Raw genomic sequence first — 18649 nt, forward strand, 5'->3', positions numbered from 1 at the left:
CCCTAAACGTATTCACTGACTGCAGTTTAAAATGATACCACACTTAACCCTCGCCCACAGATCTCACTGCAGGGAGTGTGCAGTGTTTGTGTGGGAAGATGGCTTTCCTTGAGGTGAGACACTCAGATGTGAACTTCTCTACCCTAAAACTTTGACTCATCAAGTTTCTAGCACCTGTAGTACCTCAAGAGACACAAACACACAGGTGCTGCAGGCGAAGACGCAGTACATCTGACCTCAATCATACACCACAAAACAAAACACGTACAGCCAGGAAAGCTGCTACTATGTATAATGGACAGGTTACATGCAAATCAATTAAAGTGAAAAGAAAAATGTATATATTTAAGCACAACATCAGAAAAAGGTTATCAGACAATCAGATCTCAGACCAACATTCCATTCACTGATATTCTGTCTGATATTCTACAATAAACTAAAAGGCGTTTATCGATCTTGCAAGCTCTAACCTAGTCCAAAAAAATGTCCAAGAGTAAAGAGCATACTGGTTCATTTTAACCAGTTTGCAAAGAAACAAAATCTTGTTTACAAGGAACAAGCTGACACAATACCGCTTTTGAGGATGAAATAATGACTGGTTTTGCCAAAGCTTGCCTGGTTATTGGTTTCAAATCTTTCAAAGATACTATTGAGAACAAGTTAAAAAGCAGAACTGTATTTTCTTCTATTTTAGTCAAAAGTGTAGATCCACAAGACTAAACAAAGGACTGACACTGTTCAAAAGCGTGAAAGAAAAGCTTTTGAAAAGTCTCAGAGATTCAATTCTTCAGAGGTCAAAGCTTTCCGAGATTTGTTAAAATCAACAAACTTCACACAGCTTCAGGCTGTGCTTGTACACTGGGACTTCACCGTCTCCTTCCTGTTCCACTATTACATTTCGACTCATCCACTGTTTTAAGAACTCTACTGCCTAAATATGACAACACTTAACAGGTTCAGCTATAAAATCGAACAAGAAAGAGGTGCTCGTTCTTCTGTTTCTATTCTCACCCTTTTTAAAACTCAATTTTCCATACAAATGCAATCATTTGACTCGTGCTAAGGCTAGAGCCAATCTATTTAGAGGACGCTTCAGGCAGTACTGGCTTTGGCTGCATATGCTTGGTGTACTGATAGCCGTCCTTATCCCTCCTCTTCCCTCCCGCTTTTAATCATTTTATCCAACTGAATTAACATAGTCACTTCTAAACTATTCCCATTACTACAACCTTCCATCTACAGCTAATAAACGTTAAAACTGCTAGCCTGTAATTCTATGCAAGTTAAAGCAACATGTCAACTTTATGATGTCCTGAGCTAAATATAATCTCTCTCTATGTTTGTTATCAGCACGCTAACAATTTCTTTTTCCGACAGTGCTTTAAAAATACACAGTGTTTATACTTGTGCTGTGCAACCAGGATTTACAGTAACACTCATGGCATTAAACTGAATTGACCTGGACTGACACAGAGAGTAAGGAGAAAAGAGAGAACCATACACAGCCTTCACAAAATCTGTTTCTAACAGTGTCATCTGGAAGACATCACTGGTGTATTTAGTCACCAAAACTGGTGTATTCTGGTGCATTTATTGTTTCTCTACAGCACTCGTGTAACGTTATTGCAATGCAATATTATATATATTAACAGTTACTATAATGTAATTACTGTACTGTACAAAGCTCTACACACTGAACCTTATCTTATGCATTTCAATGCCAGTAAACCTAAATGCCTAAGCTGTGCAAATGACAAATAAATACAACTTGACTGGAAACTTTAGACAGATGGTCAGATTAAATTTACAATCTATAGCTACGGAAAGAAGTTAATTATTAATTATGTGCTGCTAAATATTGCACACACTATGATCTGACTTTTCTGAAGCTGAGCTCCCACCAGGCATTATATCAGACGTATCATTCCAGCAGCAGCTCCGACTGCTAACAGTGTTTATAAATAAAACTGCACATTTTAAACTAAAAATACAAATGTCAGCTAGGTTAAATCTGTCTCTCTGCTTATTTCTGCGATTTATATCTGGGAACTCAAAATAGTTACGCTTCATCGAGACATGCTTATTCAACTGTTTGGCATGCTGTTAAAGTGACACATGAAGAGTATGTGTAATAAGAGCAGAGAGCTAAAGTGGTTTGATGGGTAATGGAGGCCGGCTGAGGAGAGAATATGGCTGGTACCAGGTAAGAGAGATGGCAATGTAGTATTTGGCATAAATTCTCTCTGAAGCTAACTGCCATAAGAGCAATACTACACACACATCAACTTTAGAGACTGAGCTGGTGGATGTCTGTTGAAGTGGCCTCTCCTGTCCCCTGTAATTACCATTAGCACAAAAAAACAAAACGCGGTACCCGTTCTTCTCGCTTCACCGCTCAGGCTTCTCACTAAAGCCCACAGAATGACAAATAATACAAAATTAACTGGGAGCTATGTTTACATGAAGCCTAATACTCCTCAAATTTAAGTGATACTTCTGTAAAAAATCATTATGTGAACAACTCAGTTGGGGCGGTACCTTTTCAAAAGGCACACCTTTGTACCTAAAGACTCCATATTTATACCTTAAAGGTACATATTAGTACCTAAAAGGTACAAAAGTGTACCTTCTGAAAAGGTACCGCCCCAGTGACAGCTTTTGTACCTTTTGTTCTGAGAATGTACTGTAAATCAGACAACTTGTCAGATTCAAAAAATGATATTTGCACAACAGCAATAAATATTGTTGGTGCTGATAAGCATTGGTGCAGCAGTGTTGTTTTAGCATTATGTATAAGGTATTGTAGTATTTATTGATATTTTGAATGAACTTTTTTTATATATATTTTCAGTTTTAATTTTAATTTTTGAGATATGGACAATACACACACAGCGTATTAGTATACAGACATCTGTCTCAACATCTCACTGAGAGAAGATGCGGGAAAAGCTCCTTTCTAACTTATTCTTTTCATCCACTTCCTCCCCTCCCCTCCCCTCTTCCTTCACGTAGCTCACTCAGAATGGTTGATAATATAGTGTTCTACATGAAGTGATATTCACAGTCATGTTTGGTATCATTTGAATTGTCTCCAAAAGGTGTAAAATATACTTGATCAATGCAAATTCCAATTATTAGTTCCTGTCTCCATCTGGAGGACGTCTGTCTTGGTCTGAGTACTTAAGTGAATGTTGCAAGAAGATTGGGGTGCTTCTGTAGCCAGATGAGCCCGTAGTGTGGAGTAACTATACACTAAATACTATGTATTTTTCTGAAAGTCAAGTATGCATCTTTTACTCAAAAGGTCTGTTCACACGATAACGATAAAGATATAGTTCTAAAAATCGAGTCCACACTACAGATATAATGATAAAAGCACAGAGAAACGATATCGTTGGAATCACTTTCAGAACTTTTTTTTTCCAGCTGATGAACGATAAAAACATTGACAGCCAATCAGAATCAATCCTGCTATAACAAGCTTGAGAATTTAAAGCAGCAGATGAGGGTTTGCTTAGAATAAACAGATGATATTGTCCTCTGGTGTAGACGCTAATATAGTTATCTTTATAGTTATCGTTATTGGTGTGAAAGGGCCTTTAGATTCATCTTTAAGAACTTGATGTCTTTGTATTGATTTGATTTCCCTGAATTAACTAAGCAATTGACATAATACATATTTACTTGACTGATAATAAATTGTTACATTTGAATGGATACTGTTTACTCTGGAATGATTGATTCTAGTAGATTACACTGTATCCTTGTTACCACATTTCTGTGTCAGGTTAGTAAAAGACTAAAACCTAGTTGAGATGGAGCATAGGGCACAACAACTGGATTTTTAGAGATCCGGCTGACACTTGGTATTACTTCCTAACCTCTGTTTACTGTAATATTACTCTAGCTAAATGTACATGGGAAACTACGGCATGACCAATCCAAAGCTACTATCAGAGAAAGTAACACTGGTTGGCTTGTATCTTAGTAGTGGTCATGACCTCTGACTAGACATAATGTTGCTTTTTTTAAGTGTGTACAGATTAGTGATGCGCGAGTCGGTTTTTTTCCAATCCGCAGGTCCCACTTTTATGAAATTATTTGGCCCGCCCCAGCCCGCCCTATAGATCTAAGGGGACTAAACAAAAGTACTTTTAGGATGAGCAAGCATAGGAGCGGCCATCTGAAGTATTAGTCAATGACCTGTGTCTAATAACCAAGACTGGCGAGTATGTGATCGTGAGGTCTGCTAACAGCCAATGGCAAATCTCTGAGCAACATGAGAATCCGAATGAACGAGTACAATAAGATTAGAGTTAAAGAATAATCATATGTCTAGATAATTTATCCTGTGAATGAGCAATTATAATTGGCATTCTAACCTAAATTCAAGGTCTTAATAAAATGGAGTCAGATAAGAGTTTAACTGAAATTAAATTACTTTGCGCACCAAAAAGACCTAACATGCAGGAAACCTTTATTCACCATTGGATACCTTCATTGGGCCAACTGGGTGGATCTTACAGTTGTTTTAGTAATTCTGTGCTTTTGTCATTTTCATTATTTATTATTATTATTATTACCTTTTTAAAATATTTCTATGTAGCTTTTATTTCTGTTTTAGTCATACAGTACCTTAAGTCAGCATTTCTAATTTTAAATGGATTAAATTCAAATTTTTTCATGTAATATTTTTGGTTTATTTTAGCTACAGTATATTTCCCTTCAATAAGTATTTGTTTTTTTTGTTAATATTTAAATTGTGTTTGTGTTTTTTTTCTTTTTTACAATATAATAAATAAAAAGATTCTTAGGAGACATGTGGCAGGAAGTACGGAACAACGACTAAAAAAAAAGTCTTTGAGACAAAACCTTGTGGCCAAATTCTCTGACAGGAGCACTAACAGCTTCTTGTTGCTATGGTAACACTAAATGCTACTCTTTTGCATGCACAGAATACATGTGCTGCAGATATTGTCATGTTTACAAATATTGTAATCAAACTCTAAAATTTAAGGCATCCAGTATAAATATTGCAACTGGAACATGCACTGAGATTGAATTTATTCAGATTACTGAGTCTGAGGATAAGAAGAAAGATTTGTTGATACAGAACATTTCAGCTTTCAGGAGCTGCCAATGTGTTGTAGCAAAGAGATGGAAAACTAACCAAGGATTTGTCTTTACATCTCAAGGACAAAACTCACCTGAGCTCAGTAAAGATATTCTGACTCACAGAGAGTGTCTTACCATCAGTAACCTGTGACCCCTGAGAAGTGCTGGGCTGCTGAAGTTCGTCTGGAAGTTCATGGTCTGTTTGTGTCTCTGCATTCTGTAGCTGCAGAGTCTGTGTCTGCGTCCCCTGTGATGTAACAGTGGGGGCAAGATGTCGTGGCTGTAGACCAATCACATTCATCAGACCCATCTCTCTGCGGGACCTCCAATCAGTCCTGCTGTTCCTACAAACAAGAAACATCCCACAGCAGGATGAGTGATGATGACTACACCAAATCTTACAACATCACCACACAGCCTTCAGGCGATTCTGGTCTGATCTGATATGACACCGATTTAAATTCTTCACAGGGCTGGAAGAACTCTAGATGGAACAGGAAATGTGTCTATTTAACTGCTTGCTTGGTAAAGCTAAACCTTTTCTGACAAAAGGTTTTGTTCTTTCATAGAAGTTTGTTAAGTGAGGATGTACAATGCCATTCATTTTTATCTAAAACGACTTCAAAATAATACAAGCAGTAGAGATTCATCCTCAGGAGGAAACAACACATTGCTAACGAACCATACAATGTCTCCCATAATTATTACAGACACAGCTAAAGGGATAGTTCACCCCAAAATGTTAAAATCAGTTATCTTTTACTCATCCTCATGTCATTCAAAAACGTTATAATTTTTTTCCCCTGTGGAACATAAAGATACAACTGTACACAACTCTTTTTGTCCATACCATGAAAGTCTGCGGGGCCTAAAACAACACTGAAATGACTTTGACTGTATGGACAAAAAAACAAAACAAACAAATAACACAATCCTTTTTTTTTTTTTTTTACCAATACAGCTTTGACATGAGGTGGAGTAAATGACAGCATCAAATTACAATTTTTGGGTAAACTATCAGGTCATGTGGCATAAAGAACAGAAATAACTGAATTGAGAGTATCCTTAAAATATCAATTTAATTCCTGTCATTCAAATTTGAATGTAATGATGTATAATTAAAATGAACTGAAATTCAAAGAATTTGATGTAATTTTTAACTACAAAAGCAAGGTCTCCAAGGACAAATCTTGTTTTACAAGATTTTAAAGCTTGAAAAACATTTATGTTTGAAGGACTATAGAAAAACAGACATACAGAATCAGGGAATGAATGAACATTAGTATCAGTTATGCCTAATCATGTGATGACAGCAGTTTTATGTTGTTGTGGCTTTCCTCTCGGTCACCTGCTCCAGCCATGAGCCTGGATCTGAGCTGCCAATATAATGGTCAGGATGGTGATAGTTTGAGAGGAGATGGATACCCCATCACAATCTTGGGTGAAGCACTGTTGCTATAGAGTAGACAAAGATGTCTCATTAAGCCCTTTGTGGACAAATGTGGCACCAGTGTGTCAGGGAACGAAGACCAACAAGATGGGAACAGCAGTAACACACCTCACTGAGGCTTTTTTCCCCAAAAAAGTGTCAGCAAACCAAGCTGGATTCATGGATGCTGTGTTGAGACTTAATTAGCAGCAGCCGTGCCTCACAGCTGTGCTCCGCGATCAAGCCCATCACGCTGCTGTTTCCCGGACCTTGGACAGTGATCGGAGAGCTGGTCTGCCATAATTTGATGGTAGGTGAACTCTCAGTCACATAACATATATACCACAGAACAGATGAAAAGGTATTAATGAAACACATTTTTATATTAAATAAGTGAAAACATTTAGAATAAAAAAACAAACAAACAAGATTGCTTTATCTAAATGTTAAAAACAACAAGAACATGTCTTGGTGCTCTCAATAATAGTATGTCCATACTCACCTTGCTCTGTCTCCACCCCTGCTGCTACTGTTTCCAACCCCTCCACCATTATTGATGGTGAACATTCTCTCAGAGTGTTCAGAAGTGCCATTGCCATCTGAGTGTATGTCCCTGGATGGTATATTTCCACGGTCACATACATAGGTAGACAAAGAAAGAGAAAGTAATAAGTGCCTGCAAACCCGGTAAACCTCATTGACAATGTCACATATACTGTGCAAGGAGCAAAATGGTTGACCTTCATTTAAACTCTGCAGAAGCTAAAAGTTTTAAACAGTTTCTAATTCTAAGGTGACATCCATTAATTGTATAACATGTATTAATTGTACATATATAAATAAAGCAAGCCCTCACTGAAGAAGAAAATCAGTTTTCCTGGTTTAAAAAAAAAAAAAACATTAGGTTGAAAACAATCTCCTCTTCTTAATGATTCTGCTCTGACTTTGGGAAACCCTTGTTTTACTTTGTCGGGTTTAAATACAGAGAAAAACGTTAGGAAACAGAGCATTAAAAAAAAAGCTGAGCTTAAACAACAGCAGACAGAAAGAGAAGCCTTTCTCTTTCTCGACTGTGTTAGAGCTGTAGTCTGTTGACTGCTCATTTGCCTAGCTCAAAGAAACTCGCTACATTCCCCACGGACTCCCACAATGCATCTATGTGGCTCATTAGCATAGCACTGACAGTCCCGTAGTTGCCGAGGTTGACATCCACTTCATCCAACCATCCCAGCACCTGTCTCCAACCAAGGGTTCCCAAAGATGTTACCTCCCAATGGGCCTGTCCAACTCTCCTTCTTGCCCCCTTTTCTCTTCTACTATTCTCGCTGTCTGTTTCTCTCTTTCTCTAAGGAAGTCTAACTAAAGGAAAGCGAAACATCTCTCTGACTCCTGTTTGAAGAGTGTAGTGAATCAAAAGCTTGGACAAAGTTGCGAGAGGTGATGTATACTTGCATATTATGTAGCTAAGGTAATTAATTTCTGAAAAAATAAATGGTGTATAATGCAGAATAACCCCTGCTTCAAGCTGGTGGTGCTTCTTAATGGATAAGAGACAAACTATGAAGTATTCTTCTTGTATTCTTGAATGTAATCAATATTTGTGCACTTTTAAATTGATCTTTTTTCAACACATCATAATGAGCGGATGTTCCCCACCATGAGAGTAGGCTGAGATCTGGAACCACTGGAGGCTAATTACCAGTTTCAGTCCGATCGATCCATCTCCCGCCAATGTCCATCAAAAGCTGTAGAGTAACAGCCTTATAGGTACTGCAGGCGATGAAAGCAGTGTGTGGTCCTGGCTGCTTTCAGAGAAAGGTGAAGACAATATTCTTATCTTTAGGTAAATAAATGTACAAATTGGACAAATCTGACTGTATATTAACATCAAGAAATCAAATGAACAGCCTAACAGTTTTTTTTTTTTTTTTTTTTTTTTTACAATCGCTATGACATTTTTTTTATATTCTCATAACAATTTTCCTAAACTCTTAACGCACCAACACACCTACAACATACAATTGGCAAAACAATTCATTTCATGCTCAGAATCACACATTGTAAACTAAACCCCAACATTAATTTTCAAAATACAATAATAAACGAACACAATACTACTTGTCTACCAAAACACTGCAAACATATCCCAAAATCAAATAATTATTCCAAAACACTAAAACGTTCTCTTCCAACAGGAACATTTAGTCAATCATAGCACAATGGCATAAAAACACTAACGTCAGAATTACAGTAACTGCATTATTTTATGTCAGATCTTCCCTTATACAATAGTGTGTGTTTTGCAGTTTTTTTTAAGCCTCTCTACATTTTTGTTTTGTTGGGTTTGGTAAATGAATGCAATTTGTTTCTTCTGCTGCTGAAATGCAATACAAAAAAAAAAAAGAAAGAAAAAAAGAAAATGAATGATCCATCTTATAGTAACTTTATATAAAGGCTTTATTTGCAACAGAACATTACTGCAAGATAACAAAAAAATGCAATACTGTTGCCATGTGAAAATATAAAATATACAAACATAAAAATCCTTTTTTTTTTTTTGTGATAAAAATAGATTACAAACTCATCTTCTAATCTGCCCGGTCTTCTGCATCTGGCCACACGTTCTCATACACATCACACCTGTTATCTTCTTCTCTGGCTAGGCATCTTTTGGTATGCCTTATCCACCCCCGGCAGTCTTCAGCTGTGATGTCTTGGCATGCTGCATCCATTGCATCCAGGAGGGACATTTGGTCCATCTCCAGGCAGAGAAAAACTCCTCAATAGGGTTGAGGAAAGTGGAGTAAGGGGCAAGAAAAATGGACATCATTCTCGAATGGGTGTCAAACCAGTCTGTGACTGCACGGGAATGGTGGAATGCCACATTGTCCCATGTGATCACATATATTGGCAAGTGGTCTCCAACCTGTCCCCTTTCTACCGCTGCCACCAGTCTTTCTTGCAGGTTTTCTAAAATCTCACATTTATGCAGGAGTGCACTTCTCCAGACAAGATCAGCCCAAAGAGGTCCTCTTTTACTGTATTAAAGAACCTCAACACCCGAGTATGCTTCCTAGAGGGGAATCAGTTGTAATTTATATTAGGGCTGTCAAATGATTAATCACGATTAATCACATCCAAAATAAAAGTTTTGTTTACATAATATATGTATGTGTACAGGGTATATTTATTATGTATATATAAATACACACACATAAATATGTATATACATTTATATATTTATATTCTTATATTTTATCTTATATATAAATATATTTAATATATAAACATAACATATTCTTCTTAAATATATACATGTATGTGTGTGTATTTATATATACATAATAAATATACACAGTATACACAAATATATTATGTAAACAAAACTTTTATTTTGGATGTGATTAATCGTGATTAATCATTTGACAGCCCTAATTTATATATTTGCAAAACTTCAATCAGCTGTTTCTCATTAATGAATAAAAAATGGGATATATTTGAGTTTCAATCCACAATATGAACAGCTGTTTACTTTGACTTTAGCCTATAATGAGGTTTAGAACATGATGTTAACTGTTCTGACCTACAGTGTGAAAGCATTTGTAAATTTGGCAGTAAAAAGCCATTGTTTTGGTCTTGGTTGAGCTTGTTTGTAAAAGAAGTTCTAGCATTTTAAATTTGTGTTAACTGTATGCATTTTGTATCAAAGCAACAAGAAATGTATTATCTGTATTGCCTACACAGACAAATGTTGTGCTAACTGTGTTAAGAGTTTAGGAAAAACGTTAAAAGTATTGAAAAAATCGTCATAGCGATTGTAAAAAAATAGTAGGGTTAAACTTTGTCTTCAAAATAGTGTCAGTCTCTCATAAATGCTGCGATCTCTGAATTGTGTGCATTGAGATTTCATCACCGATCCTGTTAAGAAGTCAGTGTTGTAGAAACCAGCAGCACATTTGAGTCTTGGACCTGGAAGCATAACTCAAACTCCAATGAGATGGTCATGACTACAACACTGTAAGCTGTCTTAAATTTCAAACGTAGTGTTTACTACAGATGTGAGTTTCTAATAAAACGAAATCTAAACTAAATAGCTGGAAGCCCCACCTCTATTTTTGAGTCATTGCATGCAAACTCAGTTCATTTTGCCTGTCCACCTGAAAGAAAATAATTTACAAATGTCATTTTTTGTGTATTATGTGAAAGATAAATAACGTCTGACAGTTCTGATGTATCTGGCCTCTGATCCTCTAAGAATCAAAGATGATAATATATTATTTGCATTTGTTAATGGCTGTAGCCTTGGGCACTTTACAACTTCAGCCAAAGGTTGTGGATGATATTAACCAAAAAACACGCACCTTTGAAACATTGAAAAAGTATGTTTTCCAGGCACCTCTGACATACTATTTTCAGCATGCTTGTAAAATATGCTCAGGAAGGCCCAAAATTACCTGAGGATCAATGAGTGGAGCTCTGGAAAGGAATGTCAGAATGAGGACTATGACACTTTTTTATTAGTTACAGTCCTCCAGGAAAGAGATGGGTAAGCTGGGCATCAAAAAACAACAGCATGTACACTACAACAATTTGAAGGATGACATGATAGGTGCATTCAAGCCATGTTGGAATCACTGTAATTATGTAGCTAGTTGAATAACTATATTTAATATCCCGCAGAAACTGCACTTTTATTAATAGGGCATTTGCCTAAACACTGTTACTTCTTGCATTGTGGGTTTCATTGATTACTCAAATTACACAGATTAATTTCCATGTTAAAAGTGTTGCCATAGAAACACATTATTCTAAATCTTACTGAGATGACATGACCAAACCCTAAAGTCACAGGCTATCTAGTAATTATGGTAATTATGACATGACGTGCCTGCAGCATAAAGCCTTTGTTGTAAAAGATATATATTGTGAAAATGGAAATAACAAAAAAACTAGCCATTATTCTATACAAATTTATTCTATTCAAATTATTCACCTAATCTTCTGATGTATGTGTAGGAGTTTGCCTGTCACGATCATGAATTTTATGATAACTGTCAACAAATAACTGTGATTAGCGATATAATAGTCTGTTTTTCCTCATGTCATATACAGTGTAAGCCTAATATTTTTTTTAAGTATATTGTTTTTATAAAAGATTTTATATTTTACTACAATTAAACATAAATAGGTCCATACGATCCTCTGTTCTTCTGCATCTCTTCTTGTGCGAGTTTCACATCACACTTGCGTAACAATATGCTGGCCTTTACATCAAACATGAACTTATGAACCCATGTTTGACAGTCGACTGAAAAAGTTGGTTTATAGTTTAAAACATTAATTAGTGTTTTTCTCACACCCACCAATCATTTTGCTTCAGAAGACATTTAGATTCATCAACTGGGATCATATGGATTACTATCATGTTCACTGAAGGACCCATTCACTTTTCCACAAAAAAAAGTAAGTCAAAGACATCTTGGGAGGAATAAGGGTGAGTAAGTGATGAGAAAACTTAAATTTTTGGATGAAGTATCCCTCTAAATTGAATTCCTGCACCTCAAACAGTTCTCAGCTGTTTCAATTCCAAGGTTTGAATCCTAGGGAATGCATGAACTGATAAATGTATAACTTGAATTCAATATACATGTAAGTTGGTTTGGATAAAATTGTCTGCCAAATGCATAAATATAATGTAAATGTAAATAACTGACTGGCGTGGTGCTGAAATCTGACTCCCCTGCTTCTCCTTTCACATTGGAAAGTGTGAGTTGAGAGTGGCATTTCTTTTTGAGCTTATTTAAAGGAAAACATGCGATTGAAATTTAAACTTGACAATTATGATCGGAAACAATTGTGAGTCGATCAAATAATCAAACTTTTTAAATTAATAATCGTGACAGGCCTATATGGGAGTGCGTAGAGGTTTATATAAGAGCACGACTGAAGCCAAGCCATTGGCTCTTTTGTGTCCAAGGCACACAACATTATATTCACTGGGAACTACATAAACTACAAATAAAGCTGTGAGTTTGTGCATGATGCATTTTCTGCTTTCTCTAATTAGCAAGCTGTCTGCATTAATGAAGTGAGAGAGTGTTTACATTGTAGAGACAATGATTTGCTGCAACGTGGGCTTTTTGTATCCACGGTAACCTTGATGATAATTATGACAAACTTGCAGAAAAGCTACATCCACAGCCAAGCTGCAAATTATACAACCAAATACAGTGAAGGGAAATTATTCTTGAAGTGAATTAATTAGTGTCTGTTTTGCTAACAAACACCAATCACTTGCAGGAAAACTTCTTTTAAAACTGCTGAAGAACTGACAAAACCAAAAACATTTTTGAGATGTATGACATTCATTTACATAAACATAAAACAGTGAAGTTCTCACCCAGAAAACAAAAACAGATGGGCAAAGCAGAGGAAAGACAGAGTGAGTTCAACATTTAAAATGCTTTTATATGCACATCATTTATATCGCAACTTGTTTTATCATGGTTATGGTTTTACCAACATTACGGATCATTTGATGTTGACCCACATCCAGATGAGTAAAGGGCTCATTATGTTTGGCAAGCAATTATCTTGGAGTCCAGCTGGGTTTCTTAAACCTTTCTTAAAAAAAAAAAAAAAAAAATTCTTACAACAGCACCTTTGTTCTTTAATGCAACAAAAAGGGAAAGAAAAGGTGATTTGCGACCCACAAAGAGGGCTGAGTGAGCCATGAAGGGATGGATTGGAGACTCACACAGGTCTGCAGATGACCAGATCTCCTTTGTTGGTTCCATAAGCAAGCCCAAGCCCCGGTTCTGGCAGCCAACGGGCAGAATTTATACTGATGTGTCTCCGCTGGTCTGGGGCCATTGGATACACCACATCAAACACCCTCTGAAAAATACACAAGAACACCTGTTTAAACCGTCCCACAGTCCTCTCAGTAGTTTCACTCATTCTATCAGTCGCCAGCATCTCCTATCATCCTCTCTGCTGTAGACTGCCGTCTCTGTCAGATATGACAACATTGCTAGCATAACTGAGAAGAGGCTAAACTCTGAAAAGTCAAATATCCTTCTCCAAAGTGATCTTTCTCTTTCTTTCCAATCCATTCTCCCTGTCCCTGTCTGTCAGCCTTGGCATACTACTTACACTCCACTGGCTCTAGAAAAAAAGGACAAAAATAGGACAAGTTCATGTCTGCCAGGGAGAGAGAAAGTGGTCTCATTCATCTGCAGATGAGTGATCAACAGACAAACTCTTTCTCTCTTTACTCTAGAAAGAGGAAATTCAGGACAATGATAAAAGCCACAAAGGCTGGCAATTCAAACAGCGTCTTTAAGGGAAGAGAGTCTATATGATTGCTGCACATGTGTATGTGTGTCAGCAAGACACCACCTGAACGCTGTGTGTTTGTGCATCTGGAGCCAGTAGATTGCAGCGACAGTGTGGGGCTCAGCAGTGATGATGCCTTAAACGTATACGGCTCTTCTGAGTGTTGATATGAGTAGTGTTGATATGTACAGCAACGATTAATTACTCTGAGTCTGATTCAACTCCTAAAAGGCAATTAAGTCTCTGACAAATTAAAAAATGTATATGTAGAAAAAGTTGTTCACAGCAAAACTGGAGATAGAGCCTCGGGCTATAACCTTTGTTCATTTCCTTTCTCTCCGCTCTCCTGTGTATAATTAATCCTGGTAATAAGCAGACACATTAACGATGCTGATGTTTTAAATTTGTTCATTATCTACCATATGAGAAAATATCACTTCAAATAAACAAACAAAAAGATCTCTTCTTATAAATAAGGGCATGTGTGGGAAATGGAAAATAATGATTCAATATAAAATGATAGAAACTAATAAATAAACACAGTGAGTGAGAAACAGAAAACACAGATAATGAAATTACACGCTCTTCTGTGTCAGCCGCGCCACAAGGATACGTTTTCCACATATATTTACGATTTGGTTTGAAAGCAAACAGCGCATCGGCGCAGCGCGGCTGATATAGAAGAGTGTACACCACCTGCATACAGCTCAGATTTGCATAAATGGTGCTACGCTGATTTGGAGAGACACAGAGGAGAGGAATTGTTGAATAAAGTCATTATTTTAGTTTTCTTCGTGTACAAAAAGTATTCTCGTTGCTTCAAAACGTTACGGTTGAATCACTGATGGCAGATGGACTTTTCTGACGATGCCTTTCATACTTTCCTGGACATCGACTGTTATTTATTTGACAGTCTCAAGCCTACCGGTTTTCATCCAAAATATCTTAAATTGTGTTCTGAAGATGATAGAAACTTTTACGGGTTTGGAACGACATGGGGGTAAGTGATTAATGACAAAATTTTCATTTTGCGGTGGAGTAACGCTTTAATAAACGTTGTTTTGTTGAGATCTTGACTTAAATTTCAGAAATGAGCTTTAAAAGATTTCTTTCTGAAATTTAAGTCAAGATCTCAACAAAACAACGTTTATTAAAGGGTTAATCCACCGCAAAATGAAAATTTTGTCATTAATCACTTAACCCCAATTTTACATCGCTGACATTGGTTAACTTGGAAGCATTCGACACAAAGTTCCTAGAAAAACTTAATCTGACAGTTCACATGGTTCTGGTTTGTGCAGCTCCTACAATGACATTTAAGCGGTCCATCAGCTGTTCAAGAAACTTGCAGAAAATTTTTATTTTAGTCTCACATAAAATGCAGAGAAAAATTAAATGAAAGCATTTCTGGAAAAAATATTTCACACAGAGACGTGTGAAAGACGGACAGTCAGTAGGAAAGACCTGTGAAGCTCATATAAAGTCTTATATGATCTTTATCTCATATAAGACATAACACTACAGTATTGTCCACTTCATTACATCACCTCTGGTATTGATGTACAATAACCATTAGAGCTGAAAAAGAGTGCCTGAGAGTGTCATTAAGAGACTGAATTCATGTATGGATCATATTTTAAATACAGCTCTAAGAGCAATAACAAAGGTACTAACCTCACTGAAGACCATCACAGTTTTTGATTAACACATTAAGACATTATTGCAAGAACTCCACTGTAGTGGTCAGCCTAATTAAAAGGAAGCTGTATATTTTTAATAACAAATGAGGCTCAGCAAGAAACACACAGAGACTTGAGCGGGAAGCTCAATAACCGCAAATACCCATGAATACATGAACAAGTGCTCACTACATGCCGGCTTTCCAACCTCTGTGGAGAGAGATTTGGTGTTGTATGTTTAGAGACTGAACAAGGATAAAAATGAAGCTTGCCTGCTCCATCGCTCTCAAATTAATCCACATTCAGAATCCTGCCATGAACACAGCTTACAAAAACAAAAGTCAACCATGCAGATATTTCCATTTATGCCCTTCGCTCCACACAAATACACAGTTTTCCCCACTTCTCTCTCCCTCTTTATTTCTAAGAGTGTATCTAGGTCAGGTTCCTACTCAAAGGCTTTTCTAAACCCCAGGCTCCCCCTCTGCTGTAGAGAGCACAGAGAGCTGATCTACATAGGGCAGACCACCACTTCATAATAATCAAACGTCATGAAAGGAATGACTAAAATGACAATAAATGGAGGAAGAAAAGTGAAGTAAATGGGTTTTGTGGCCTGTCTGAAGTCTTCAATTTGAAAGTCCTTTGGAAAACATTTAAATGGAAAATTTGTAATTTCATTTTAAAAATATGGTCCTTTTTGCTATAAATACTTAGATGGAAGTCCTGCAATTTTTTAATTATTATTATTATTTTTTTTTATGTGTGATTTTTATTTGTTGATCTTTATTAATTGATTACACTGAATAACTGAAAAGAACCTACATAAAAAGGCCATCCAATTTTTTTTTTTTTTTTTTTTTTTTAATTGTAAAATACATGTACAGATTTCCAAAGGCATTTAACTTGAAAAAGGTAAGGTGGTTTGGATTTCTAGAAAACAGACATGGTTATGTAGTTTTTTGTGATAGTATTGAGAGCTGTGGCAGTCTTTAAAGAAGAAGTGAAGTCAGCAGTGACGTACCCTCATGGATGTCTCTCCTCCGTGGGGCTGCTGCAGTCTGAAAACCTGTGCCACCATGTGATCAGTGATCTGATGTAGCAAGATGCGGCGAGATGCCAGACCCACCATCACGTAACGACCCATCGGAGACAAACTGACAGAGATGGCATTTGGACCTGTGACAAATACACATAAGCTAGCATGGAAACATTGACTTAAAACTACAGGCTAAGCCAAACCATTACAAAATTATCACAACTGTGTAAAAAGATAATTTCAACAAGACTGGCATACAGTACTGTGCTTGGTCTTAAAGGGTTAGTTCACCCAAAAATAAAAGTTAGGCTGCGTTTACTCACCCCCGAGGCATCCTAGGTGTATATGACTAGGTGTATTCAGACGAATCCAGTCAGCATTATATTAAAAAATGTCTTTGATCTTTCAAGCTCTATCATTGCAGTCAACAGATGTTGTTGTAGTGAATCGATGTGTTTTTGTAAGAAAAATATCCATATTCAAAACGTAATAATCACTTGAATCCAGCTTGCACTAACAGTTGTACATGGAAGCAGCTCCGGGAGCATGACGTATGAGGTCAGCATTGCGCATGCACCAGTGAGTCTTGTGAAAACCAACGTTTGTTTACAGGATCAAAAGAAGCAAAGTTTCCTTACTTTAGCAAAAGAAAATCAGTCTCCTCTTGGCTTATATCGAAATCCTCCGACATTCTTCTTTGACAATCCTCGTTTTGTACTTTTAATTAGTGACCGTAGTTTTGTTTTGATCTCTCCACTGTGTTTCCGCGTGTGTCACTTCTGAGCGGCACATGCGCAAAGCTGACCTCATACGTAATTCCCCCAGAAATGCTTAATTTACAACAGTGAGCGCAAGCTAGATTCAAGTGATTATTACGTTTTGAATATGGATATTTTTCTTGCTTAAATGCATTGATTCGCTACAGGAGGCCTTTGTTCACCCCCCGGAGCCGCGTGAGACACTTTTTTTTTTATGGAAGGGTGCTTTTTATTTCACATCTTTTGGACTGAAGGAATGCAACACCCATTGAGTGCCATGAAACAGCTTGAAAGATCAAGGACAATTTTTAATATAACTCCGACTGAATTCGTCTGAAAGAAGAAAGTCATATAAAACTAGGATGCCTCGGGGGTGATTAAAACAGCCTAATTTAAATTTTTGTATGGACTAACCCTTTAACATTTTTTTGTTAAAGCAACGATATAATAAAGCAATAACGCTCTGAATGAGCTAGCTGAGCAGTATTTAAACTAAGAATTACTAACTATTAGGGGTGTAACAGCACACATATCTGTACCGAAAATTTTCGGTATTGGTCTTTCGGTTCGGTACGCATGTGTACCGAACAAATACATTCTTTTAAACACTGCAAAAGCAGAACTTCATTGGAAACTTCCAGTTTTATATATTGTAGCTTTTCATTAGAAACAAAGTATCATCTTTCAAACTATGTCCTTTTTTCAGGAAATTCAAACAATAAATGCCGTTTTGGTGCTCTTTGATGTTGTGTGACAAATCTCTGTATAAACGCCTCAGTTCAAATGGCAGCGCGATCATTCCTTCCTCTTTACTACTAGATTTAATGTGAAATAAACATGAATGAACATCTCATGCCTCATGTAATCGCTCAATCAGCGTTTCAACCACGAAAAGACGGCAATAAAATAGCTTGTAAACAAAATGTCACGCGACATTTCATTTACCTCAGGCAGTCATCAGTGTCCACAGCTCAATAGTTCAATATAATTAAGTCTAGAGAAGAGTGTTTTGGGAAATATTAGACTAGGATATCATGTTTGTTTACCGTTACACCCCTACTAACTACATATAAAATCATGGCAGTATTAGCCAATTGTGAAAAAAACTGAACTAAAATTATAAAAATCTAGAAAATGTTTTTTGGAACCCTATTATTACTAAATTGTTAATTTTGTGCTTTATTAATTGCTTTAAATGTTATAACCAGAGCATTTAGACCAATCTGTTAAGCATGAAATTAGAAAAGTTCACACCTAGACCTGCTCAGACTGTAATTATAGCTAATATAAT

At 36.6% G+C, this 18649-nt stretch overlaps 1 protein-coding gene across 5 annotated transcripts in view; it reads right to left on the bottom strand.

Moving 5' to 3' along the window:
* Positions 1-18649, bottom strand: part of LOC109093327 (activating molecule in BECN1-regulated autophagy protein 1-like) — a 69770-nt gene that overhangs the window by 11153 nt on the left and 39968 nt on the right. For all 5 annotated transcript variants that reach the window (XM_042760438.1, XM_042760437.1, XM_042760439.1 and 2 more), the window contains 4 exons: positions 16586-16740; positions 13302-13441; positions 7047-7157; positions 5251-5459 (listed from right to left, as the gene is read on the bottom strand). In XM_042760438.1, the coding sequence (XP_042616372.1) occupies positions 5251-5459; positions 7047-7157; positions 13302-13441; positions 16586-16740 (615 nt within the window). The remainder of the gene's footprint in view (positions 1-5250; positions 5460-7046; positions 7158-13301; positions 13442-16585; positions 16741-18649) is intronic.

The sequence above is a fragment of the Cyprinus carpio genome, chromosome A7 (genome assembly GCF_018340385.1).
Source record: "Cyprinus carpio isolate SPL01 chromosome A7, ASM1834038v1, whole genome shotgun sequence".
NCBI classification, from domain to species: Eukaryota; Metazoa; Chordata; class Actinopteri; order Cypriniformes; family Cyprinidae; genus Cyprinus; species Cyprinus carpio.